Source organism: Pimephales promelas, chromosome 22 (genome assembly GCF_988280905.1).
Source record: "Pimephales promelas chromosome 22, fPimPro1.hap1.1, whole genome shotgun sequence".
In the NCBI taxonomy this organism is placed as follows: Eukaryota; Metazoa; Chordata; class Actinopteri; order Cypriniformes; family Leuciscidae; genus Pimephales; species Pimephales promelas.
Window position 1 is genome coordinate 27,354,307 of NC_142790.1, and position 25,700 is coordinate 27,380,006.

Here is a 25,700-nt window from a genome sequence, read left to right on the forward strand (position 1 = left end):
AGGAAATAATCTTTCATTGTTGTATTTTTTCTATCCAAGTGTCTTAGTGCCATCATCTTTCTTTAAAATAAATTAGACTTGGTTTATATATTTTGTACCAAGTAATTACATTGGTTTTTAAGTGTTAACTAACAGTTTCGGGGTATAGAACTGGGGAAATGATGCACCCACTGTGAAGCAATACTAGGAAAAGCCTTGTTGCACACAAAGGACAGAGAGGCATCTTTCTGGGAACCAGGATTTATGTCTCCGGGAATGTGCGTGAATTCATCCAGATTCACCGCCCACACTCGCATGGAAGAGACCGACTGGATCAAATCGGTTTCTCCACACAGGAAAAGTTTCTGAAACTTCACAAAACACTTTCAAACCCGTTCTACCGGGCATCGGGCGTCACGGTAAGCAACATTTCTCCATTAAACCACACGATGGTTTTTCTCGCAAGTCTTTGTCGAGTTAAACAGATCCAATCTGCTCTGCTAGGATTTTAACTTCACACCGATTGCGAAATCGTTTGTCTTTGTGATGGCGAAGTAGCTAGTAACTTTGAAGTACGTCAGATTAATTGTGTTTATTTCTCAGCAATAAACATTGTCTCTATTCTGTGTAGATGTTGTGAAGCTTCACGCTGTGAAGTTACTTCTACTTTGTCTTCACTGGAGTGTGTGCAAAAAGTTACTGTATGACGAGGTTTGACATAGGCTGGATCAAGTTAACATTTCTTTTACTGTCTATGGATGTAACCGATCGGAGGAGCTGCAAACGGAGACGTGAAGTCCCGTAGTGACCCCTCATGTGGTGTTTTAATACTTTACCACACGAAGCTAATGTGAAATAAATGAAATGTTTGCCATATACACAGATGTTGCAGAGACATTTTCATTCTATACTTATGTACTGCAGCTGCTTCACACAGGGTCTGTTTGAACAAGAACGCAAGAATATCGCTTTAAAAAGTTCATAAAGAGATCTAATCCATTTGAATTAAGCGGTTTAGTAAACATTTTCTGAAGAGACGCAATTGCTTTATATCATGAACAAATTTCTATTGTTTCATAACTGTTTCTTTAGCTTCTGTTTTTTTTATTTGTTTATTGTTTGAATTTTTATTATTTTACTTTAAAGGGATAGTTCACTTGGAAATTAATTTTAGATATGTTTTAGCTTACCTCAAGGGCATCCAAGATGTAGGTGTCTTTGTTTCCACAGTATTTTCAATTTAGACATTTTTCGGTCAAACCGGTCCACCTCAAAGAGCATGCCCAGAGAAGTCAAAATTAAACATGATTTAATGACTTGTGAATGTAAGTAGGCTACACATTGATGGCCTAAAGACACGAAACGAGTGGTTTGTGTGAGAAAACGAACAGTAATAATTATATAGTTTTTACCTCTTGTTAACAGCCGCCGAACTGATCTTAATCAGATGTCCAACTGAACCGTCTCCAGACGTTACGCCGGAAGTGATCTCTCGCGCGTCTACGTCACGCATTGTTTACATTTCTTTAGACCATTTTGCAAGATGTAAACAACGCTGGTCCAGAAGCACTTCCTGTTTCAGTTTTTTAATACTACATAAAAGCTGGGATAAAATACAACCAACAGAACATATAAATATGAATCAAAAAGTTAAACAAACATCTTTAAGATGTTTTCTTTACATGTGAAATAAAGAAAACAGTTACAAACTGAAACAGGAGGTGTTTCTAGACCAGTGTTGTTTACATCTTGAAAAATGGTCTACATCTATGTTTAGTGAAAGGTAAAACTTCCGAGATCTCCGCGTAAACAATACGTGACGTGAGACGCAAGAGATCACTTCCGGCGTGACCTTTATTTCAGCCGCTTCGTTTATAAAACCTTGTAGCTGGTTGGTTTGGATAGGATTATGGATTTTTATAACTAAAGGAAGACTTCTGAATGAATGGGAAAAATACTTCTATAACCAAGGCAGATGAAAAATTCTTTTTTTTTTTTTTTTCGGAAAAGTTCACAGCACTTTTTGCCTGGTAGGCATTTATAACCATGACAGGAGCCAGATTTGCTGGTTATTGGAGATCAGCTGATGACTCAGATAGACGCCGTTGTGCAAGTGCCTGTGTGTTTATGCCAGAGTTCACACTTTAACTAACGTTCAAGAACCACACTTCCTTCATAGCTACTAGGATTATATGCTGCACTTAACAGTTCAGGCCCCAAACTGTTGTCATTTATAAACTTGCAAGTCTGTTCCTATCGCAACTTTATAGTACGACTTCAGAAGACCTCTAATGTTTCATAGGTTTGAGTGGAATGTTCTTTGTTATGAATATGATATCTTGTATCAGTGTCAAACTAATGTGGAGAATTGAACAGGCCTTGGAGTTGTTCTCACGTGTTTTGATGCCTTCCTGTCCTTGAATTTGCCAATATCGCAACTGTTGGGGAAGCAACGTGTCTAGATTGAATGGAAACGAAACTTAAGATGTTTTGAAAGTGATTGCACGCATCTGGAATGACACTTCTCTTTTCCTTCCACAGGTCCACTTGCTTATTATGATATGCTGAGAGTTTTAATCAGGGAGGCAGCCATGCGTGTGGAGCTCAGTTTGGGATTTTTGGTGTTAATGTGCGTTTTTAAAGAAACGACCCAATGTTTAATAATCAGCGAAGTGAACTGTGACAATCCCAGATTGGACACTCATGAATTTGTGGAACTGTACAATGATGGCACGAATCCCGCTTCTCTGGATGGATACACACTGGTGTTTTACAACGGCAACGGAGACTCAGCCTACCGGGTCATCGATCTGAGTGGACAGCACACGGATCAGAAAGGCTTCTTCTTAGTTGGCTCTTCTGAACTGACTCCCCGTCCCGCCATCTCTCTTCCGCCCAACTCCGTTCAGAACGGGCCCGACGCCATCGCACTCTACGGTCCCAACTGGGACCCGGTTTCTGAAGGGGGACACGTTTCAGGAGTGGGGTTGTTGGACGCGGTGGTGTACACTTCTCGTAAATCCGCAGACGGCGCCGACGGCCTCGCCTCGGTTCTGACTCCCGGCTCGCTCCCGTACCTGGAGGATGAGGCGGCTCTGGAGGGGGACGAGTCCATTCAGCGCTGCTGGCAGTCGGGAAACCTCTGGACGTTTTACACTGGACCCCCCACCCCTATGTTGGTCAATCATTGCCCACCGCCGACCCCTGCGAATGTTTGGATCAACGAAGTCGACCTCAGCGAGCCGGACCGGCAGGGTCTCGTGGAACTCAGTGTTGGCATGGCAAACGGGTTGTTTTCTTTGGTGCTTTATGATGTCACCACTGACCTCATTAGCTCGAGTGTGGAGTTCAGCGCAAAGGAGGCTGGGATCTTCACCATACTTGTGAATACTTCGACTTTGGCAGGTAGAGGCGATTACTTGTAAATAATCTTATTTAAAATCACTATTCCAAACCAGTGTAATTTGGTATTATTAGAGCCAGATATTATCGGCCGATATTAGGAATTTTCCAAACTATCGGTATCGGCAGTTATAATGGCCGATAAATGAATATTTCAAAAATAAAATAAAAACGGACGAAACACGCTTGAACCATCTCATGAGTGTTGGAGTTGTATAGTTTGTCCACCAGAGGGCACTCTGCACCGTTCCTGTTGGCAACACTCGTTGATTTGGTCACGAGACATACATTGCTTGAATAATAATTAAAAGAACATCCTCATCAGTTCTCTTAACTCAAATAAGCATGACAAAATTTGTGACTATCATGTCCAGTTTCAAATAAATAAATAAAATATCGGCTGATATATTGGAATATTGGATTTTAAAACCTAAAAATATTTGTATCGGTATCGGCCTTCAAAATCCTTTATCGGTCGGGCTCTATTATTTATACACCATTTGTATTTGTTAATATTTGGAAATACATTTTCAGTTATTTTATGTGTCATTTTCTATACATTTTTGCTTTAATTTATTAAATTTAACTTTTAATAATTTATTTATTTTTATTCAGTTTTATTTAATTTTTTTGTTCTTGAGCTTTTATTTTAGCCGAGGCAACACTTCTATGTTATAAGTTTTTTCTAATATTATTATATTATAATTATATATTATATTATTATTTCAACTTTCTTTCATTTAATTTTTTATTTTAATTTTTTTTTTGTATTTGTGGTTTAGTTAGTTAACTATACTATTTCAAACAATTTAGTGTTGTTTATTGTCTCGTATGTTGTTGGGTAAATCTTGTCCAGATCACATATCACCTCTGATTGAAAAGAAAAGAAAAAAAATTATATTTTGCATAAAGGGAATGAAACGAATTTGTAAGACCATTTTTAAACTAAGTTTGGAGGATGTGTTTTGCATTATTTTCATGACAAATATTCTCTTTTAAATTCTCGTAATGTGATGGAAAACACAAACTGAATTAATGGAAATCATTCTGATATAATTATTATTTTTTTATTAAGCAGAACTGCAGAACAAATGTACTTTACATTTCAAACAATAATTATTAGTATGCATTATGTATTACTATTAGTATGCTGCTGAGTGTTTAGATTTTCAATGTCAATGTATTTAAAATAACATAGAGGTCTTTAATGAATCTTTAATAAAAAAAAACATTATTTAGTAATTAAAAAAAAAAAATTAGTAATGAAATTTTCAAATGCAACTAAATACATTTTTATTAGGACCGTGCAAAGATTAATTGCGATTAATCGCATCCAAAATAAAAGTTTGTGTTTACATAATATATGTGTGTGCTGTGTATAATACATATTTAAGAATTATACTGTGTATATATAAAAATACATAATCTATATTATATATATAAATATTTTATATATGAATAACACATTTTCTTATATAAATATATTTTCTTATATAAATATATTTTTAAATATATACATGCATGTGTGTGTATTTATATATACAAAATAATTATACACAGCACACACAAATATATTATGTAAACACAATCTTTTATTTTGGATGCGATTAATTGCAATTAATCTTTGCACAGTCCTAATTTGTATGTAATATTTGATATTTCAGTGCCACAAAGTGCAGCATTGGCATTGTATAATGGCCCTGCATCAAACTTCCCTAAGGACGGCCCCCTCAGCCACGAACAGCCAATCGATGCCTTTGTTTACGGTGACTCTGCGCACATGCCCAGTGAGAACCTCACAGAGACTCTCATACCCGGGAGAAAACCCTTCATACTCACAGAAAGGTGATCAGCACATGCCATACAATGCATTATTGTGGCATTTGTGTATTTTATAATCCATGTTTATCCCATTTGTATGCTGCAGTTTTCACACAGGAGGTGTTCATGCCAGCCGGTGTGGTGTTACCGAATGGACGCGAGATCCGGGACTGTTTGCTACGAGGCCCCAGACTCCCAGAAAACCCAATGACTGCGTTTGGTTTCAGACCTGCCCGCTTAACATGAGTAGGTCTTGATTTCATGTTGCGAAACAACTTTCTTTCTCTCACACAATTTTTGGGTTCAATTCAAAACACTTGTTTCCAAGGGGCAATGAATGAGGCCACCGAGAGTCATGTAAACATACATAAAAGCATAATACATTAAATAAATAACACAATGTGCACGGAATACATGTTAATAATAATCTGCTACAAGCGAATACCTAAAAAACAAGTCCATACCATGTATAGGAATGAATGTGTGGGTAAAATGGGTTCCCCGTTATGTGTGTCCTGTCATGTTTTTACAGTGATGTGAGTAAGTTTGGACACCTATGCTAAAGTTGCTTAAAAAGAGGAATAAAAAATCATCTTTTGGATATGTATCTTAATGCCTTAATTAGAAAAATGAGGAAAACTCCAACCTTTAAGGACACACATTTTCTTTGTGTATGAATAATGTATCATAAATAAATAAATGTTTTTCCTTAAAATACAGGGTGCATAAGTCAGGGCACCCCTATGTTAAATTCCCATAGAGTCAGGCAGATTTTTATTTTTAAAAGCCAGTTATTTCATGGATCCAGGATAATATGCATCCTCATAAAGTTCCCTTGGCCTTTGGGATTAAAATATCCCCACATCATCACACACCTTCCACCACACCGAGAGATTGGCATGGGGTACTTTCCATAAGATCATCTTTCAATGCAAATCAAACCAGCTATTAGGCTAACTGAAGTAAAACCATGCCAATCTCTAGGTGTGGTGAAGGGGATATTTTAATTCCAAAGGCCAAGGGAACTTTATGAGGATGCATATTATCCTGGATCCATGAAATAACTGGCTTTTAAAAATGAAAATCTCCCTGACTCTATGGGAATTTAACATAGGGGTGCCCTGACTTATGCACCCTGTATTTTAAGGAAGAACATTTATTTATTTATGATACATTATTCATTCACAAAGAAAATTGGTGTCCTTAAAAGCTTTGATTTTTCCTAATTATTTTAATTAAGGCATTAAGATACATATCCAAAAGATGATTTTTTTATTCCTCTTTTTAGGCAACTTTAGCATGGGTGTCCAAACTTATTCACACCACTGTAAGTTCTGCCTTGTTGTTTCAGCCTTTTCTACAGTGGCAGGACGGAGCTATCCGGCGATTCATAGCGATATGGATTTCCTACTTAATGAGATCAACACTGACACACCAGGAGCCGAGGACGAGGAGTTTATAGAGTTGTGGCATCCGTCTGGCTTCCGCATGTCGCTGGATTTCATCTGGCTGGTGATGATCAATGGACAGAATGCAGAGGTGTACTATGAGCTGGAGCTGAATGGATATTTCACAGATGATGACGGATACTTCCTGGTGAGCAGATCCATACTTGAACGCAAATAAGTCATATGGTTGAATTCCATTTAGTATGTGTCAGCTATAACATAACAGGCAATTATGGACACTACCATTCAAAAGTTTGGGGTCTTAACGTTTTTTAAAGGGGTCCTATTATGCTTTTTTCACATTTTCAAATTACTTTAGTGTGTAATGTTGCTGTTTGAGCATGAAAAGGCTCTGCAAGGTTATAGTCTCATGTAGGACTCCATAGCAGCTTTAATTGGCCAAGACTGTCTGACCTATAAAGCAACCAACATTCTGTCACCTAATGCATCCTTGCAACAAACATAAAGCGACCGCTTTTAAAATCTTTCTGAATCTGTTCTTCCAGATCGGCAGTGCGAAGGTCGGCCCTGACATCAGAATCCCATCGAACACTATTCAGAACGGCCCAGACGCCATAGTGTTGTATCGCAGCAAGTCTCCGCCCTCGCAGGAGAGTCCCAGTGTTCCCAGAAGCGGTTTGCTGGATGCAGTGGTGTATCGCACCCGTGGATCTGATAGAAGGGTTTCCGAGATAACGCAGGCGCTGACGCCAGGACAGATCCCTCTACTGGAGGACGTCAGCGCGTTACCCGGCGACGAGACTCTCACCCGATGTGGACCCGAGAGACTCAACCTCAATGCTTTCAGGGTGAGATCTGGTGTTTCTGTTCATGCTGAGTTCTCATAGAAACTTGGTCTCATTTGTACCTTTTGCAAAGAGTTTAGTAGAATTCATTCCTCCGAGGTCTGTTGCATTTTTTTTTTTTATTTCACTTCACATCACTTTATTTTACATTATTTTCATTTCACTTTACTTTTTCCTTTATTTTATTTCACTTTATGTACTTTTACTTTATTTTACTTCACTTTATTTTTCCTTTATTTTATTTCACTTTACTTTTACCTTTATTTTTCCTTTATTTTATTTCACTTTACTTTTACTTCACTTTATTTTTCCTTTATTTTATTTCACTTTACTTTTACCTTTATTTTTCCTTTATTTTATTTCACTTTATTCACTTTTACTTTATTTTACTTCACTTTATTTTTCCTTTATTTTATTTCACTTTACTTTTTCCTTTATTTTATTTAACTTTATTTACTTTTACTTTATTTTACTTCACTTTATTTTACATTATTTTATTTCACTTTACTTTTACTTTATTTTATTTTACTGTACTTTTATTTTATTTCCCTTAAATTCATTTTATTTAAGTTTGCTTCATTTTATTTTGTATAATTTCACTTTACTTTTACCTTTATTTTTCCTTTATTTTATTTCACTTTTTTTATTTTTACTTTATTTTACATTATTTATTTCACTTTACTTTTTCCTTTATTTTTCCTTTATTTTATTTCACTTTATTTACTTTTACTTTATTTTACTTCACTTTATTTCACATTATTTTATTTCACTTTACTTTTATTTTACTGTACTTTAACTTTATTTTATTCCCCTTAAATTCATTTTATTTAAGTTTGCTTCATTTTATTTTTTATAACTTGACTTATCTTTTATTTTACTTTAGTATTACTTTTTCATTTCACTTTACTTTTACTCTATTTTAGTTTATTTATGCTATTTGATATTAAAAATGTGTATGTTACTTTCAAACCGTATACAGTGATATGTTTTTCAAACATTATTACTTAACACAGTCAGAATATTATTATTAGCAAAGCCAAATATTACATTTGTTTACAGAAATGTAGCAAAACAAACAGGGGTACAGTAAAGAGCGAAACAATTGCCAGGAAAGAGAGTGTTTTATCCATTTTGAGTAAAAATGAAACACATTTTTGGCTGTCTAATCATATAATAAATCAACTTGAAATGTTTAAATTCCCAGGCGATAGAGGACGAGTGCATTGCACACACATTTTGACAGATGTTATAGGTCGTCTAGGCACTGAATGCATGCATAGCATTTCCTCACATTATAAACTATGAAGAGATGCCTATGTAAGTAGCCTATCAGGATTTATTTTGCGATACTGATGACACTGCTTTCTTAGGATGTTATGTGCTGGACTATCAAAGCATGCATTATCAACCCTCCGTCATGTCATGTGTCCACAGGTCGCTTCTCCCACACCAAGGAAGCAGAACAACTGTCCCACAAAACCCACTATACCTCCACCCCCGGAGGGTCTCCTCATCAATGAATTCAACGGACCAAACTGCACAGTAGGCCAATGTATATTTGTGGAGTTGATAGGCCCACCGTTGACTCCGTTGAATGGACTTATTTTAGTATTTTTTGGGGAAGACGCTCAAGCAGTGAGTGTGCCGCTCAGGGGCAGCACAGGAACAGACGGGCTCTATCTCATCGGGAACGTCTCCAACGCAGGTGGGTGTGTCCGTTTGGAAATGTCTTCTTTTTGAGTCACAGCTTGAAGTGCATGCTTGGGCAAATCTAGTAGACTGATGTGTGCAAAAACAAAGCCAGAAATCATTTTGGTCTCTAAAACGCATTTCTCCTTATTTTTTCTTCAGTGACATTTCTAATAATTCTTCATTAAAGACTGAATAACAGCTCTGAGATCTGAAATATGAGAAATGGGTGTAGTTTACATTATTTTATTAGGGAATGTTGGTATAAAACAATATAAACACAATGACAGTTTATTGTTTAATATTCAAATAAGTATTTGGGGAATGTAATGAGACCAACTCATGGGAAAACTAATTTTACTCATGTTTTCATTTTTAAAGCCATTTTATCATTTTGTTTTCTTTTAAAGAAGTATTTTTTTTTACCCTTTTTTAGTCAGCCCCAATTTTGGCAAGTGATGCAATCACGACATACCCAAAATAAAGAGGTTTCTGTTCATAAATCAATAGACACATAACACATATATTTAGAAAGTCAGTTTCCAATTCAAGACTCAAAATTAAACAGACTGTTATTAATATTGACATATATAAGCTCAAACAAATATTAATTATATATATTTATTAAATCTATTCAAATAGCATGTGAATGTAGGATTGCAACTTATAACCACAAACAAAGTGTAGCCAAGCCACAATTGTGGTCATGCTTTATTTCAAATCTGAGGATGATATCTCTAAAATGATACGTTTTATGATGCCTATTTTACAATCATGTCAAATGTAGAATTTGGATAAGTTTTAGACAAGGCTGATGAGATGCATAAACACACTGATTTATAGTCTTTGACTAATGTCTGGCCCATTCATGGTCTATTGATGTAAATCGGCGAATATTTCACATATTAATCTTCATCATTCTTTTGTCCTTATTCTTTTGCTTTAATTCAGCCATTACAGCATTTATTCTGGCATTATGCGTTGCCATCTAACTTAACTTACACCTCTGTCATGCCACATGAATAATACACCGATTATCTTAAAAAGGCCACCAACTTGAATGTATGAATACTTTACTGGGAATTTGACTAAAATACATGTTTTGTTTTGTTTTTTAATTGAAGCATATATAGTAAACCTTTAATAAAATACACTAAAAGTTAAATAAATATTCAAAGTAACATGTGTTTAATGGAGGTAGTGTTACTTCAGAGTTCAGATTGATGTTCTCTATAGACAAACTCATGGATGTGTGTGTTTGTGCAGATCAGGGTTTGCCGGCGCTGGATCAGTCAGAACTGGGTGCAGTGCTGTTGTGTTATGAGCCGTCCGGATCAGGTGTTTATGGGAAAAACTCTCACAGTTTGGACTGGCTCGTTTTTACAGCTGACCCGAAGATACAACACATTCTCCAGCACAACACAACACGCTTACAACTCATGCTGTTCAGGTACGCCAGGGAGCTGCTGGTTTATTTGACTCCGGTGTGGTTTTGTTCGCTGTTTTCATGCTCTTTGTTCTTCTGTGCAATTTAGTTCTCTCTCTCGATGTGCATCAGACGGGCCCGTTCTCTGGGTCCCATCCCAGGAGACTCCAGGCCTCCAGAACCTCTGCCCGAGACCTGCGCTCTCCAGCTCCGTGGATGTGTGCCTGCAGAGGAAATCAGGAACAGGGAGTAAGTCTATGAACACTGGCATTTGCTCACACTCATGTCATTCTAAGTTTGCAGAATGTGTGAGTGCAGTTTGCTCCAGTTTTTTTTTTGTGGAACATAAAATTATTTCAGGAAAATGATAGCATGCGGGTTTAAAATAATATGAGGGTGAGTAAATAATCATGCAGACACTCATTTTCATTAACCTCCTCCACTCTGATCGCCCGTGGGCGGGCAACAGAGCTACGTCATTATATTTAAACTTATTTTTTTGTGTTTCTGGAGATGCTATCACCCCATATATAGTATTGTAGTATTTATATAGTATTTTGTTCTGGTGGATACAGTGACTTAGTGTAGTCAAGCAATATAATCAGCAGGTCCCCAGAGCAAACAGTACATGCATCACAGATTTTTCAAAAACAGGATAAAAAAATAAATAAATTAAAAAAGGCCAATTTTTTAAAGTTTATCCTAATATTTTAAAAGCTTGCAATGCTATTTATGATTTTTTTTTTCAATCTGATTTAGTAAATTTGAAGGGTTTTCTGTACAATGACACTATTTTTTTTAATTTCCTATACTGTGTGAATATTTAAACTTGGGTGTGTTAAATTTAGGAGGAATTCCAAAATATGCCTTAGAGTGGAAGAGGTTAATATGACCAATGCAATCTACCAGAAGCACAAGTTAAAAATAATGTGGCTTGGCAAATAATGCATATATTAGATCAATCTACAAAATCTGCCTCTGTACATCAGCTAAATCCATTAAAATAATACAAAAAATCAGTTTCTGTTGAAACCCAATGATGCATGACTTTTTTTTTAGAACATAACAGTGTTTAATTCAAATTATCATGAATTGTCAGTTTAGTTGTATAACTCTCTTCGAGATCATTTGAAGAAATACTGAATGTATTTTTCCTGAGCCTGGGTTCTCCCAAGGTTTTTTCTCCATCCAATCTGATGGAGTTTGGTTCCTTGCCACTGTCGCCTTGCTTTTGGCTTGCTTTGAGCTTGCTCAGTTGGGGTTATTTAGTGTTTAGCAATGTTGTTGATCTGTGTTGTGCTACTTTCATGTTATCACTATGAAGCTGCTTTGATACAATCTGTATTGTGAAAAGCGCTATTTAAATAAATGTGACTTGACTTGACTTGACTTGAATGTGTGTCAAAAAAACACAAAACATGCAAAAACATGTTGAACAGAATTAAAACTGCTGGAATGATGGTGGAGTTTAGATGACGTTCCCTTGTTGTCCTCCAGGTGTCAGTCTTTGTTCCCACGGTCCTCAAAAGAACTGGAAACATTTCAGTCAACTAAATCAAGTCACATATTAATGGAAATAGTCAGTATACACTTATTTTCAAATGTTTTGGATCATTTTGTTTGTTGTTGAAAGAAATTAATATTTCCATTTAGTGAGGATGCATTAAAGGGATAGTTCACTTTGAAATTAATTTTTGATATGTTTTATCTTACCTCAAGGGCATTCAAGATGTCACTTTTAAATTGATCAAAACAGACAGCAAAGACATTATAATGTTACAAAAGATTTCTATTTCAAATAAATGCTGTTCTTTTGAACTTTCTACACATTAAATATCCTAAAAAAAAAGGTAATAGATAATAGTATATATTAATAAGAAATGTTTCTTCAGCAGCAAATCATCATATTAGAGTGATTTCTGAATGATCATGTGACACTGAAGACTGGAGTAATGATGCTGAAAATTCAGCTTTGATCACAGGAATAAATTACACTTCAAATTATATTAAAATGTAATAATGTTTCACAACATTACTGTATTTTTGATCAAATAAAGCGCACAGAAGAGAGTCCTACCCTAAATTTTTATAGGTAGTGTGTATATTTATCGTGATTTTAAAGTCTTCTCTTTTCTGTCTCTCTCAGATTGTGACCAGGAGGAATTGGCTGATTTGTTGGAAAGTTTGTGTTACTGTGGGATCACAAGCTTGCATGTTAAAGGTAAGACACCGTAAAACACACATTCAGGGTGTTCAAATGTCCCTGAATTGAACTGATAATGACGGTCATGTCCTGTGTTTGCCCATGTTAGGTGTGAATGTGTCCTGCGAGGCGGGTGTATTGGACGCACAGGGGCCTGTTCTTGCTGTGACTGACCAACAGAGGGAGCGAATCACTGATTCACTGAAGGACAACAAGCTTTCGTGTTCTGCTGCATCTCGTGTTCTCCAGGTTCATGGAGGTACACACACACACACACACACACACACACACACACAGAGAGTGATGTTAATGCCAGATAACTGCTAGAGTTAGCTCTTATGGAAGTCCAGGGTTTATAATGTCCTAAAGAAGTAACCGTGTGTGTGTGTGTGTGTGTCCAGCGGGGTCACCGGTCGCGCTGCAGGTTGGGCTTGTTCTCGCAGCGCTTCTGCTGTTCGCACTGGGTGTCGTGCTGTTTCTCTACTTGTACAAAAAAAGGTGAGGCCAGATCTGTGTGTGTGTGTGTGTGTGTGTTAAAAGCATTTGCATTAAGGTCTTATTAAAATCATTTCAGCTTTTTTCTAATACTAAACATTTTTATGAAATAAAAGTCAATTGATATCAATATACTGTTAAAAACTTCACAAAATGTATACAAATATAAATTCAGTTAATTAATTGGTAGAAGTAAAAAGTAATATTTACATATTTAACAAACTTACCAACTTTTTTAATTAGAAAAGTAGTTTTTATTCATGTAATCATATAATGATTCAAATGTAGTATTATAGACAAGTTAATATATATATATATATATATATATATATGAAGAGTTCAGATGCAAAAGCCTCTAAGTGCCATTTGAAATTTTCTTCTAGAATGATAATTTTTATCGAGCTTGTATATTTAAGTTCAGTGATTTCACTTAAATGGCAATGATAATTACCTATTAATTGTTATTTAAGTGAAATTACTGAACTTAAATATACAAGTTTGATAAAAATCATCATTTTAGAAGAAAATTTCAAATGGCATTTAGAGGCTTTTGCATCTGAACTCTTCATATATATATATATATATATATATATATATATATATATTATAAATGTTATTAAAATTATATGCCAATTCAAATAATATCATGTTTTAATTTTCCAGTATTGAATGTTTTATTTATGGCAATTAATAAATTGAGTTAATATCAATATGCTGTTTAAAACTGTTACATGTATTAATTTGTATAAATAAATAGTTAATTAATATTTAAAATAAAAAAATAATAATTTAAATGTATATAATAATTCAGTAGTAGTTCAACTTTTTATTTTCAAATATTTATCTCAGTTAATACATTTGATTAATATAAAATTACAGTTTAAAAGCAGTTCAACTTTTTCTATTTCATTTTTAAATAATTGTATGTATACAAATTAATACATTTAATTAATATCAGTACACAGTTTAAAAATACTATGACTTATTTTTAAGTATTAAATATATTTTATTTAATGCTTTATATTAATATGTATTAACTTTTAATTTAACTTTAATTTTTTAGTATTTATTGACCAATTCACTTAACACACATTAAATACTAAAAAAAAATTCATAATTAATTTACAGTTTTTGTTGTGTGATTGGCCCATTTGTATGAATGTGCCCTTGCTCACCTTTTTATATATATTTGTATTGAAACTCTTATTTTTGTGGTGATCTTTTCGCAGGCGTCCTGCTGACTACCTCTCCATGCAGTTGAGCGAACAGGTCGAGACGCAACTCGAACTTTAGTGTGTTTGCGTGAGTGTGCATGTGAGTGTTTGCGTGTTTTTCTCATGAAGATGAATGTGTTTTTACCGTAGATGAATGCAGGCTCACAGTTTGATCAAATTCTCACAGGTTTTGATTATGCAATGTTGATATTCTCAAGATTTGATCAAAGTGTCAGGATGTTTTATCGAATCGAATGCTCCAAAAAAAACATTATTTTATTGAATTCAGGTGTATTTTTGATTTGTATTATGACTTTGAAATACATACTCATCAGCTGGTAAAAAAGAAAAGCCGTAGCCGTCATAAATTAGCGTGATACAAAATGTCATGCATCGGTCACTCAAGGTACAAAATCCTACACTGTAAAAAACCGTTGTTGGTTTAACTTAAAAAAATAATTGTCCTGGTTGCCTTAAAGAAACTCAAAATATTATGTTATCTGAACTACATCAATTATCGAAGTTGATTTGACAAAAGAAAAAATGTTGTGATTACAAATCATGAAAATATCTTTTTACAGTGTATTAACTGATTAAGTTTAAAAAAAAAATCTGAAATGTTGCTTATGATGGACACTTTATTATCCCATGAGGCCACGGGAGAGGTTTCATGAATGTTAGTGATGCGACACAACTCTGTAGGTCACATGACGGTGACAATATGGCAAAAATAGTACGGATAACATTCATAATACACAAACATTCAATCTTTTCTAGCGCTTGCGAAGTAAGCATCAGTGTTGTTTGACATGTGTCTGCCATTTGTGACTGCCGGTTTGTTTCATGCGTTTACAGATTTTCTTTTGTGTATCTGCAAAGTGTTATCAGTCGTTCTCAGGGTCATCAGATCAGTGTTTGAGTGCATGTGACCACAGAAGCGTTTCAGTGTGTGTCGCTTACAGTAAGACTTGTTACTTACAGTACACACTGTTCTCAGTTCATTTTCATTCTCATTAGTTATATTGATCTTGCCTGGTAATTGGATATTAGACTGTTCTGTCGCTTAAATCTCGTTCTAGGACTGGCAGTGCTCATGACATTGAATTTTAAGGACCGTAGACAGAGCAGAAAACACACACATGCAGGAAATAAAACGTCAAAGTATAATGATTACATTACACACATGCATTGATTACTAGTGTCGACGTGTAGAGTTTCATTATGTTCATTTTCAAAGGTCTTTTTGCTGTGTTTTTTCAAAACTAAAATACAATTTGCCAATTTTACATGGTCACTGGTTCCCTGTAGGTTCTTTTTATGTAATAGATTATTGATTTAGTCTTTCATCATTGATTTTTGATGATCAGACGTGTACATTTGTAAGAGGAAATTTTCTTTTTTTAAAAAAGGACCATCACAATAAATGTTTTTCTTTAACTTTGGCTGTGCATGAATTCATTTTCTCTTCTATATAACACTGTACATGTACACTACCGTTCAAAAGTTTGGGCTTTGTGTTGTTTTTTTTTGTACGCTCACCAATAAGGCTGCATTTATTTGATCAAAAATACAATGTCACGTGATCCTTCAGAAATCGAAATAATTGTGCTCAATTATTAATAATGGTTCTTGTTTTTATCATATTTTTGTGAAAACCATGTTACATTTTTACGATCAATCAGTTCCAAAAATATATACAAACCTGTACAAATTTAAAGAAAACATGTTAACAAGAAGATTTAATTCAATATTTGGTGATAATATAGCATAACAAGTGATTTACAAGAAATGTTTAAAAGGCTGGTCAATTTGAACATTTTTAACCAAATGTGTTATGTGTGTGTGTATATTTATATATACACATCACACTCATTCATCTCGTTTCTCTTCCTGTTCTTTAATCAGCACTTCCTGTCCTGACTGTATCACAGTCCCCAATATAGTGCCTACGTTCACTCTTTATTGTTGACCACCCTATTTGCATAAGCTTTTTTTGCTTTGACCTTAGTGTGATCTTCACACAACTGTAGTCATGTGTATATATGTTGATATGAATATATGTTTTTGTTTTCTGTGTGCAGTCAAGTGCTCCATTGTAAAGCGAGCGCGTGGAAGTGTGTGTTTCGTATGTGGTTTTGTGCACACAATGGCAGCATGTCAGACGATGCTACACGTCAAAAGTGCATCTGTGGCCTGTTGCACAGGAAGAGAAGGAGGTGCGACAGGAAGGATAGAAAGAGAGGGAAAGAAAAAGACAGACGGTGCGTGACAGACACTCAAACAGAAAGTGCCGAACGGAGGATGAAGATGAGGTCTGTGAGAAGTAGGGTAGAGACGAGCAGAGGTTAGTGAAACTCAAAAACACCTGCTGCTTCTGCCGTGTGTTTAGAGCCGCCAAATCTGAAGAACAACACGACCAGCGACGTCAACAGTGAGTGTTTCCTCAAGCGGACTGTCTGAATGTCATATTGACAACAACATCTGTCTGTCTGTCAGTCTATCTATCTATCTAACTACTGCAAACTGTCTATCTTTATAGCTATCTGTATATCTGTCTATCTACATATCTACCTTTTTGTCTATCTATCTATCTATCTACCTACCTATCTATCTACCTTTTTGTTTATCTGTCTGTCTATATATTTTTTGTCTGTCTGTCTATCTATCTATCCACATATCTACCTTTTTGTCTGTCTATTTACCTTTTGTCTATCTATCTTTTTGTTTGTCTGTCTGTCTATCTATATATCTACCTTTTAGTCTATCTATATATCTACCTTTTTGCCTATCTATCTATCTATCTATCTATCTATCTATCTATCTTTTGTCTGTCTTCCTGTCTGTCTGTTTATCTATCTTTTTGTCTGTCTGTAACTATCTGTCTATCTATCTATATCTACCTTTTTGTCTGTCTGCCTACCTTTTGTCTATCTTTTTGTTTGTCTATCTATCTATCTATCTATCTATCTATCTATCTATCTATCTATCTATCTATCTAACTTTTTGTCTGTCTTTCAGTCTATCTTTTGGTCTACCTATCGATCATATATATATATATGTATATATACACACACACACACACTCACATATGATTGTTGTTATAGGCTTTGCATTGTTGTGTTGCTGGAATTATTCATAAAATTCTTAAGCTTTTTACTTCCACACACCTTTTTGATTTGGTGAAGTTGCAGCAGAATAACTCAACAGCAGAATATCTGTCAGGGTTCAGCTATATTCAAAACTCCACCATGGGAAAAAATAGTTAGTGATGTATTTTTTATTAAAATGTTAAAAAGGAAGTTACATACTCGTGTGTGTGAAGACCTTTAGGCCAGTTTACGCCTTGAGTGAAAGTGTTCCACTGAACTGACACACACTTCTGCTCTGTCATACATAATTATGACCGTTAAGACATTTATAATGTTACAAACGATTTCTATTTCAAATTACTGCTGTTCTTTTGAACTTTCTATTCATAAATGTATCACAATAAATGAAAACAATGCATCACAGTTTCCACAAAAACATGCAGCAGCAGCACAACTGTTTTCAACATTGATAATTAGAAATGTTTCTTGAGCAGCAAATCATCATAGAGTGATTTGTGAAGGATCATGTGACACTGAAGACTGGAGTAATGATGCTGAAAATTCAGCTTTGATCACAGGAATAAACTAAATTTTAAAAGATAAGTTATTATAAATTAAAATAATATTCCACAATATTACGATTTCTACTGTACATCTGAAAGGTAGGGTAGACAATTTTCGGTTAGCTTTGAAATGATGAGATCAAAGCTACCATCTCGCCTCCTTCAAAACACATGAACGCCCGCGTACTGCAAATAAAAGCTTCACGTAAACTCCCTCAAAGCTCATGATATCACAATAATAATGAACACACAACTTGAAGAGCACAGCCCTGTACCACCTGACTGCTGCAGATTCATTTTGGCGTTGATAGTCGCATAAATTCGAGTCGCGAACTGCTCCGAGTATCATGTCACGGGTTTCCATCTCTTGCAAATTTGGGTGCTGTGCTCGGTTACTGAAATACATTTAGACAGCTTAACTTAGTGATTGCTATCAGGATGTGAAGAGACATTTAACCAGCATATCAAAAGATGTTTTCTGGAACAAATACTTTACTATCACTTGCTTCTACAAATTTGCAGCCATCTCTCCTAAATCTACAGGCTACTTCGGCTCAGCCGTGAGGTTTTCAGTTTGTTCTTCAGGGGTTTCTGCATGAACCTCAGCATCTGCAGAAGCAAGCGCTTGAGAGCGTTCTGCTGACTTCGCTGTTTCTTTCTGCCGCTGTGTGTCTGTCATATGGGACTCATTATATGTGTTTGTGAAGACGGTCAAGGTTGCAGTTTCTACCTCACCTGAACTCCTGCTTTTTTTCTTCTCATTTTGAGTCTACATGCTATGCAGATTGTTTTGTTAATAAAAATATACCATATTGTAGCATACAATTTTCATAGTTTTCTTAATTCTACTGGCTTCTAACCTGCGCCTCACATCTGTTTCGGACAGATCTCGTGCTGCAACCATAGTAACACAATGTTTGTTGATGCATGTGGGTAATGAGGTCAGGTCTTGGTTTCCAGTGAACTAGAATACCCTGTTCATTTACTAGTATACTAACATCACTAGAAAACATGCATATCAGTCCACATTTCTTTAATTGCAAAATATAAATATAAATAAGAAAATGTGAGCATTACTTGTCTGTGCAAATCTCTCATCCACTATGGCGTATCAATTTGATTGTTGTGTGTTGTGTTTGTGTGTTACAGGGGAATGGATCCTACCGAATCACACTGATGGTCTCATAACACACACACAAACTCGGACACGCTTTCCTTTTAGCGCTCTGCTGGGATGGCTAGACATGACCATATCCCATGGGAGGAATACTGCTACCTGGATCTGAAGTCCAATGCTCAAAAACAAGAGACTAGCAAAAGGATGGAAGGTAAAGATAGAGAGCCCACAAACACATCTCACGGGAATTCGAACGAATTTTACGAGGTGGCTAATTCGTAACAATTCGTACGACCTCACTCGTACGATTTTTGCTAAATCGTACATATTTTACGAATTGGCCAATTCGTATGAATTCGTACAAATGACCTACCCTGACCCCGCCCCTAAACCTACCCATCACGTGGGTTTGGACAAATCATACGAATTCGTACGAGTCAGGTCGCATGAATTACTACGAATTAGCCACTTTTTTTTATTATCACTCGTACGAATTCGTACGGATTGGTCGTGAGATAGCGTAGCAATAGGATATTTTGGCATCACACACCCATTATTAGCATAAATAAAAACATTTTTTTTACACTATTCAAATTAAAAGTTTATCAATTAATATGATTTAATGGACCCGAGGTGACAATGAACAGTTGTATTTTTATTAACTAATGTTAAGATTAATAAATACTGTGACAAATGTAGTGCTCTAATGCATTAACTAATAAAGTAGCAATACATGTAAAGTGTTATAGGATTAATTTTCAGTACTAGAGGAAAATTTAGTATCTTTGCATCCCTATTTCTAAAAGTCAAGTATATTTATATACCGCTTTTGCATCAAAGCAGCTTCACAGTATCAATCAAAACATAAAAGCTTATGCTACTTGTTCTTTGTGTGTGTATTTGTTTGTTCTTCAGATCCCGGGTGGTTACGCAGACACCAGGCTTTGTTGCAAAGGTTCTTATCCACCTCCATCTTGGTAAATGTGGTGCATCACATGAGAAAAGCAGACCTGCTCAATACACAGGAGGTGGGGCTTATCCAGGAAATGGGGGCTTTGAAGGATAAAGTGCATTTATTGGTTGAGTTCCTGTCCGTCACTGATCCACATGGCGCCGCCCTTCAGACTTATCTTCAAAGTTCACACCAGACTGAGTACAACCTCATAACTATACATGGTATGCATGACTTTATTTGTTCTTTTCCAATCATTTTTCATCCCTGAGTTCCTCACTTCGCCCTCTTTCTCTCCGCAGACTCTGTGGTTCGACCACATAAAGACGCTCTACTTCAGCGTCTCAAAGAAGATGAAAAAACTCAAGCCGGTGGAAGCTCACACGGTTCCTCTTTCCTCCTTATTGAGTGCGTATCTGATCTTCAGCAGCGAGAACACGACCTCGTGCAGGTGTCAGTCAACAGAGGGGCGGGGCCTCTTCACGGTCGAGCGCTGGGATTGGACAAGCTGATCGTGCCTTTGACGAGGGTCAGCACCGCCCCACGTGTGACGCTGACCGTGGGCGTGGCTGGCAGCGGGAAGACCCGCATGGTCCACCGTTTCGTCCAACTTTGGAGCAGCGGTCACATCTATCCAGAGCTGAGTCTTGCGATCCCCATTGCATGCTGGGAATTGAGCAGTTTCGATCGGTTATCGGTCGAGCGCTTGCTACGGTTGTTCGTTCCGTATGATAACATGGATGTAATTACTTTTAATGAGTCCTGCAAAATATTACTAATTTTGGATGGATTGGAAGAGTTTCGCCAATCGTTGGATTTCGCAGATGCCCCGCCCACTAGCGACCCTCGTCGCGAAATTCCAGTATCGGACCTTATTGCGAATATTGTACGAGGTAATCTGTTGCCATGGGCAACGCTGTGGCTTTTGTCAAGGCCTGGCGTTGGGGCAAAAGTTCCGGCGGGATTGGTCGATCGTGTGACCGAAGCCCCGCCTTTTTCGCGAACGCAAATAAAGAATTATATTGACCATTGTGTAACGAACAAGTTAGATGTGTACTCTATATCACACGAGAGCTCATCGTCTCAAACGTACACACCTGAGGATGTCTCCTTTCAAGTGTGGACTTACCTGAATTCTCAGAAACCGTTGCTCATTTTGTCTTCCGTCCCCGCGGTCTGCCACATTATCGTGACTACATTATCGCGCCTTATAAAGTTGGATTCAGATTCCACGCCCCTTCCTCGGACTCTTACAGAAGTCTATGCCCACTACTGTTGGCCACACCTCTCTGGATCTGACCCGGCCAGTGGCGGCATCAGGAAGCCGCTGAGCTCTCTGGGTCGTCTTGCGTTTTATAGCCTTTTACGGCGACGGTATACATTCAGCGAGAACGAATTGCGAACTTACGGTGTTGACGTACCTCCTCAGGTTGGGACACTCGGCCACCGCATCCTCCAGCGCAAGCAAAGCTGGTCGTACGATAGCGTGGTGTGGCAATTCACGCACACATCTGTGCAGGAATTCCTGGGAGCTCTTTTTTACTACATTTCATCAAGGCGTGGGATGTTTGATCTGTTCTCGGAAAGTAGTGTCTCCTGGCCCCGCATTGGCTTCCACAGTCACTACCGTGCAGCGCTGCAGAAAACCAACCAATCGGACGCCGCAGCGCAAGGCAACCTCGACCTCTTCATGCGCTTCTTGTCAGGGCTGATGTCTCCGGCGGTCACCGCTTTGCTAGGTGGTCCTCTGGGCGTTTCCCGCGAGGAGCAGGTGACCCAGCGCACCACGGCGACAAATTTACTTCAGAGTACCGTGACGGGGACAGGAGGTGACGCCGTAAGTATGCGCAGCGTCACAATAGTCACGTGTCTGGCGGAGCTGCAACAAGGGGAGTGGCTACGGTCAGTCGAGGAAGATCTCATTAACTGCGGCCTGCGGGGAAAGCTGAAGGGTGGAGTTTGCTCTGTGCTAGCTTACTTGTTGCAAGTATCGGATGCATGTACAGAAGAAACGCAACTGTCTAATTGCCTAGACTCCTCCTCCCTAAAGAGGCTCCTCCCACAGCTGCTGTACTGCAGTAATCTGAGGTAAAACGTGCATGTAAATACACATATTCTTAGATGTTTGCAAAGAAAAAGCCCTTAGGCCTATAGGGTTAGTTTACCCAAAACTGAAATTTCTGTCATTAATCACTATCATTAATCATCGGAACACAAATGAAGATATTTTTGATGAAATCTGAGAGCTTTCTGTCCCTCCATAGACAGCTAAGCAAACACCTTTCAATGTCCAGAACGATAGGAAAGACATCATAAAAATAATCCATGTGACTCCAGTGGTTTAACCTCGATTTTATGAAGCGGCGTGAGTGCTTTGTTTGCACAAAAAAAAAAAAAAAAAAAAAAAAAAAAAAAAACTTTACTTACGAAAATATTGACCTGCAATCCAGTAGGGGGAGCACCACGACGGCGCATTCGTGTTGTGTTGACTCAAGACCGGAAGTTGTTCTGTGAGCTCACGCGTTGTGGATAATATTATTATAAAACAACATGAGGGTGAGTAATTAATGACAGAATTTTTGGATGAACAACCCCTTTAACACATCCTACTACAATTTACACTGGCAAATTTAATCACAAATTATTATATAAAAGACAGTAAAAGTCTCTACACTTTGAGTGATATATTTCAGCGATACTTTAGATTTGTGTGTGGAATAAACAAAACGTTTTTCAATTTAAATATATTGTGTATCCTTTGTAATTACAGAATGGAAAACAATGAATTTAAGGAAGGTGCCATGGAGCTGTTGGGAAGTCTGTTGAGTGCCAAAGAGTGCCATATTCAGATGCTCAGGTACCAGTGTTATTTAAGGATTATTATACTATTAATACTTTGTTTTTGTTTTAATTTTAGTCAACTTTGTTTTTAGTCAATTTTGTTGTGTGTAATTTGTATTATATTGTCTTACCCCAAGTGAAAAAAACCAAAATGTATTTAAAATATATTTATTTCGCTAAGTATATACAAATTCAACAACATACTTACTGACATATCGCTTGAGAATGCACATTTCTTAATATTAAGCCTAAAATGTGTTTTCACATCACTATTAGTAAGGATAGTATATAATCTTTAAATGTAAGATATTTATAAGTGCATATTTGTACATAAGTGCATTAAGTACAAAATTAGTTGTTATAGTATACAAAAAGTACAATTGCAGGGTATTTATATTAAGTATATGTATATTATATATATGTATATTAAGTATTTGTAGTATACTTTGCATAAAATAAATATAATTATACTACACTAGAGTCAGTCCTCATTATATAAAATTCATATTTTTCAAATATGAAAATGATACATTTTTTAACATTTATAAAACGTATTGACTTGTTTAACTCTCTTTCTCTTTCTTTTCTAGTCTGGCAGACAACTCAATCAGCAGTAAAGGAGTAAATCCACTCAGTCGGGCTCTACTCGTCAACCGAACCCTCACGACCCTGGAGTCAGTGACTTACTTTATTAACAAAAATTTGGTGTTTTTTTATATTTCTATATTGTATTTTTGTGCATTATATTGTATTTTCAATACTATATTTTAACATGGTCACTGAATAATATAATGCAAACTAATGTGATATGTCCTTTCCTTCGCCCTTGATCCTAATAAGCTAAATCAACAAGGGAAATTGAGGATGTTAAATAAAATAGATCTTGTTTCTTTCAGCCTCCGTGGAAACAACATCGGCGCCAAGGGAGCGAAGACCTTGAGCGAGGCTCTCAAAATGAATCAGGTCCTCGTGTCAGTCAAGTGAGTTCTAATAAACCTTTATAGAATTGTGACAGCTGTCATTTATAATATATTTTAATATAATTAGTGCTGTCAAGCTGATTAATACTTTTCTAACATAAAAGTTTGTAAATATGTGTGTGTGTTTGTACTTACAAACTTTTATGTTAGATGCGATTAATTGATTTGACAGCACTGAATGTAATATAATGTAATTGCCTATACTATAATTAAATGGAATTTAATATAATATTAAATTATTTAAAAATGCTATATTTCAATTTTTTGAAATTATATTTATAAAATAAAAAATGAGCTCCTTATGTCAGTCAAGTGAATTCTGATTCGCCATAACAAAATTGTTTAGAATATTTATAATAAATAAAATTAATGAATTAATATAATTTTTTATTAAATAAAACAATTTAAATGGTAAAATTGGATTTAAATATATATATATATATATATATATGTATATATTATTTTTTAAAACAACTTGAATGAGTAAATTTAAGTCCTAAAGTATTTAATATGTGTGTTTGTGTGTTGATTTGTGTAGTTTGCAGAGTAACCACATAGAGGATGACGGTGCTCGTGTGCTGGCGGACGTTCTTCAGTCAAACCGAAAGCTCACCACACTGAAGTGAGTCTGTGTTTCAGTGTGTGTGTGTGTGTGTGTGCTTTAGTAGAGCATCATGCAAATGCAAATCTTCATGCATTGCAGTCTTCAGAAGAACGGCATTGGAGCAGAAGGAGTGAAAAAAATCGCAGAGGCCCTCACAAAGAATCAAACGCTACAGGATCTCAAGTAAGATTCTCAAGTGTGCTTAAAGTCTGATCGAGTGATTAACGGAGAGATAATTGTGTGTGTGTGTGTCTACAGTGTGTCCGGCAATCATCTGGGTGATTTGGGAACCGTGGCTCTGGCTCAAGCACTTATGGTCAACCACGTTCTCCACACGCTCAGGTAAAACACAATCAGTTAGCAAGTTGATTTCACACTGTCCACTACAGAAACAGCTCTGACTGAGTGTGTGTGTGTGTGTGTGTGTGTGTGTGTGTTTGTTTTAGTCTTCAGAGTAACTCTGTGAGTGACAGAGGCATTAGAGCGCTCTCACACGCTCTTCAGTCAAACCGAGGACTCAGCTGTCTGAAGTATGTCAAGATATGCTCATTTCAAACTCCACAGTATTAAACATTTCTGTTCTGGGCTGGCTATGAAATAATGCTGTCTTTGTGTGTATGTTTGGTGGCAGTCTAAGGGAGAATTCAATAGGAGTGTCTGGTGCCAAAGACATCGCCAAAGCCTTAAAAGTCAACACGTGTCTTAGAGAACTCGAGTAAGTACACTCAGACACATGATTCATATATATTATACATTTATTATATTAGAAATATTTTAGATTGATATAATATAGATATTTTAATATTATAAATATGTATTATAAATTATTATAATTAACACATATGTACTTATTTAAAATACAATATATTTTTTTAAATAAAACATATTTATTATAACTAAAAGTAAATAAAATATGTTTAATAAAACATATAAATATAATATTTATTTATTAAATAATATTACATATTTTTCATAATCATAATTAGCTTTATAAATGTGTATAATTTATATACAGTAATAATTTTGGATTTTTTAGATCATTTTTTCCAGATTATCTAACTTGTGAGAGTT

General features: G+C 36.1%; 2 protein-coding genes across 2 annotated transcripts in view; both read left to right on the forward strand.

Annotated features, from left to right (window-relative positions):
- LOC120479641 (uncharacterized) lies at nt 1-15,920 on the forward strand. Its single transcript, XM_089125666.1, has 13 exons — nt 1-398; nt 2,521-3,384; nt 5,046-5,226; nt 5,309-5,448; nt 6,554-6,798; nt 7,157-7,459; nt 8,891-9,161; nt 10,412-10,595; nt 10,681-10,820; nt 12,718-12,792; nt 12,884-13,033; nt 13,176-13,272; nt 14,499-15,920. Exons 2-13 carry the CDS (start codon nt 2,541-2,543, stop codon nt 14,560-14,562), a joined length of 2,694 nt encoding a protein of 897 aa, XP_088981792.1. The 5' UTR covers nt 1-398; nt 2,521-2,540; the 3' UTR covers nt 14,563-15,920.
- Nucleotides 15,921-16,770: 850 nt separating this feature from the next.
- Nucleotides 16,771-25,700, forward strand: part of nlrc3 (NLR family, CARD domain containing 3) — a 13,497-nt gene continuing 4,567 nt past the window's right edge. Inside the window, exons 1-12 of the mRNA XM_039657766.2 lie at nt 16,771-16,914; nt 19,285-19,463; nt 20,168-20,428; nt 20,507-22,292; nt 22,975-23,061; nt 23,636-23,719; nt 23,942-24,025; nt 24,564-24,647; nt 24,729-24,812; nt 24,888-24,971; nt 25,076-25,159; nt 25,261-25,344. Coding sequence (XP_039513700.2) covers nt 19,370-19,463; nt 20,168-20,428; nt 20,507-22,292; nt 22,975-23,061; nt 23,636-23,719; nt 23,942-24,025; nt 24,564-24,647; nt 24,729-24,812; nt 24,888-24,971; nt 25,076-25,159; nt 25,261-25,344 — 2,816 coding nt within the window. The 5' untranslated portion in view covers nt 16,771-16,914; nt 19,285-19,369. The remainder of the gene's footprint in view (nt 16,915-19,284; nt 19,464-20,167; nt 20,429-20,506; nt 22,293-22,974; nt 23,062-23,635; nt 23,720-23,941; nt 24,026-24,563; nt 24,648-24,728; nt 24,813-24,887; nt 24,972-25,075; nt 25,160-25,260; nt 25,345-25,700) is intronic.

Bases quoted from the DNA above. Each gene is read 5' to 3' on its own strand.
- LOC120479641 (XM_089125666.1), top strand. From the start codon at position 2,541: ATGCTGAGAGTTTTAATCAGGGAGGCAGCCATGCGTGTGGAGCTCAGT. The intron at 10,821-12,717 runs GTAAGTCTATGA...TGTCTCTCTCAG, and splicing joins GAGGAAATCAGGAACAGGGA to ATTGTGACCAGGAGGAATTG. The intron at 13,273-14,498 runs GTGAGGCCAGAT...ATCTTTTCGCAG, and splicing joins CTCTACTTGTACAAAAAAAG to GCGTCCTGCTGACTACCTCT.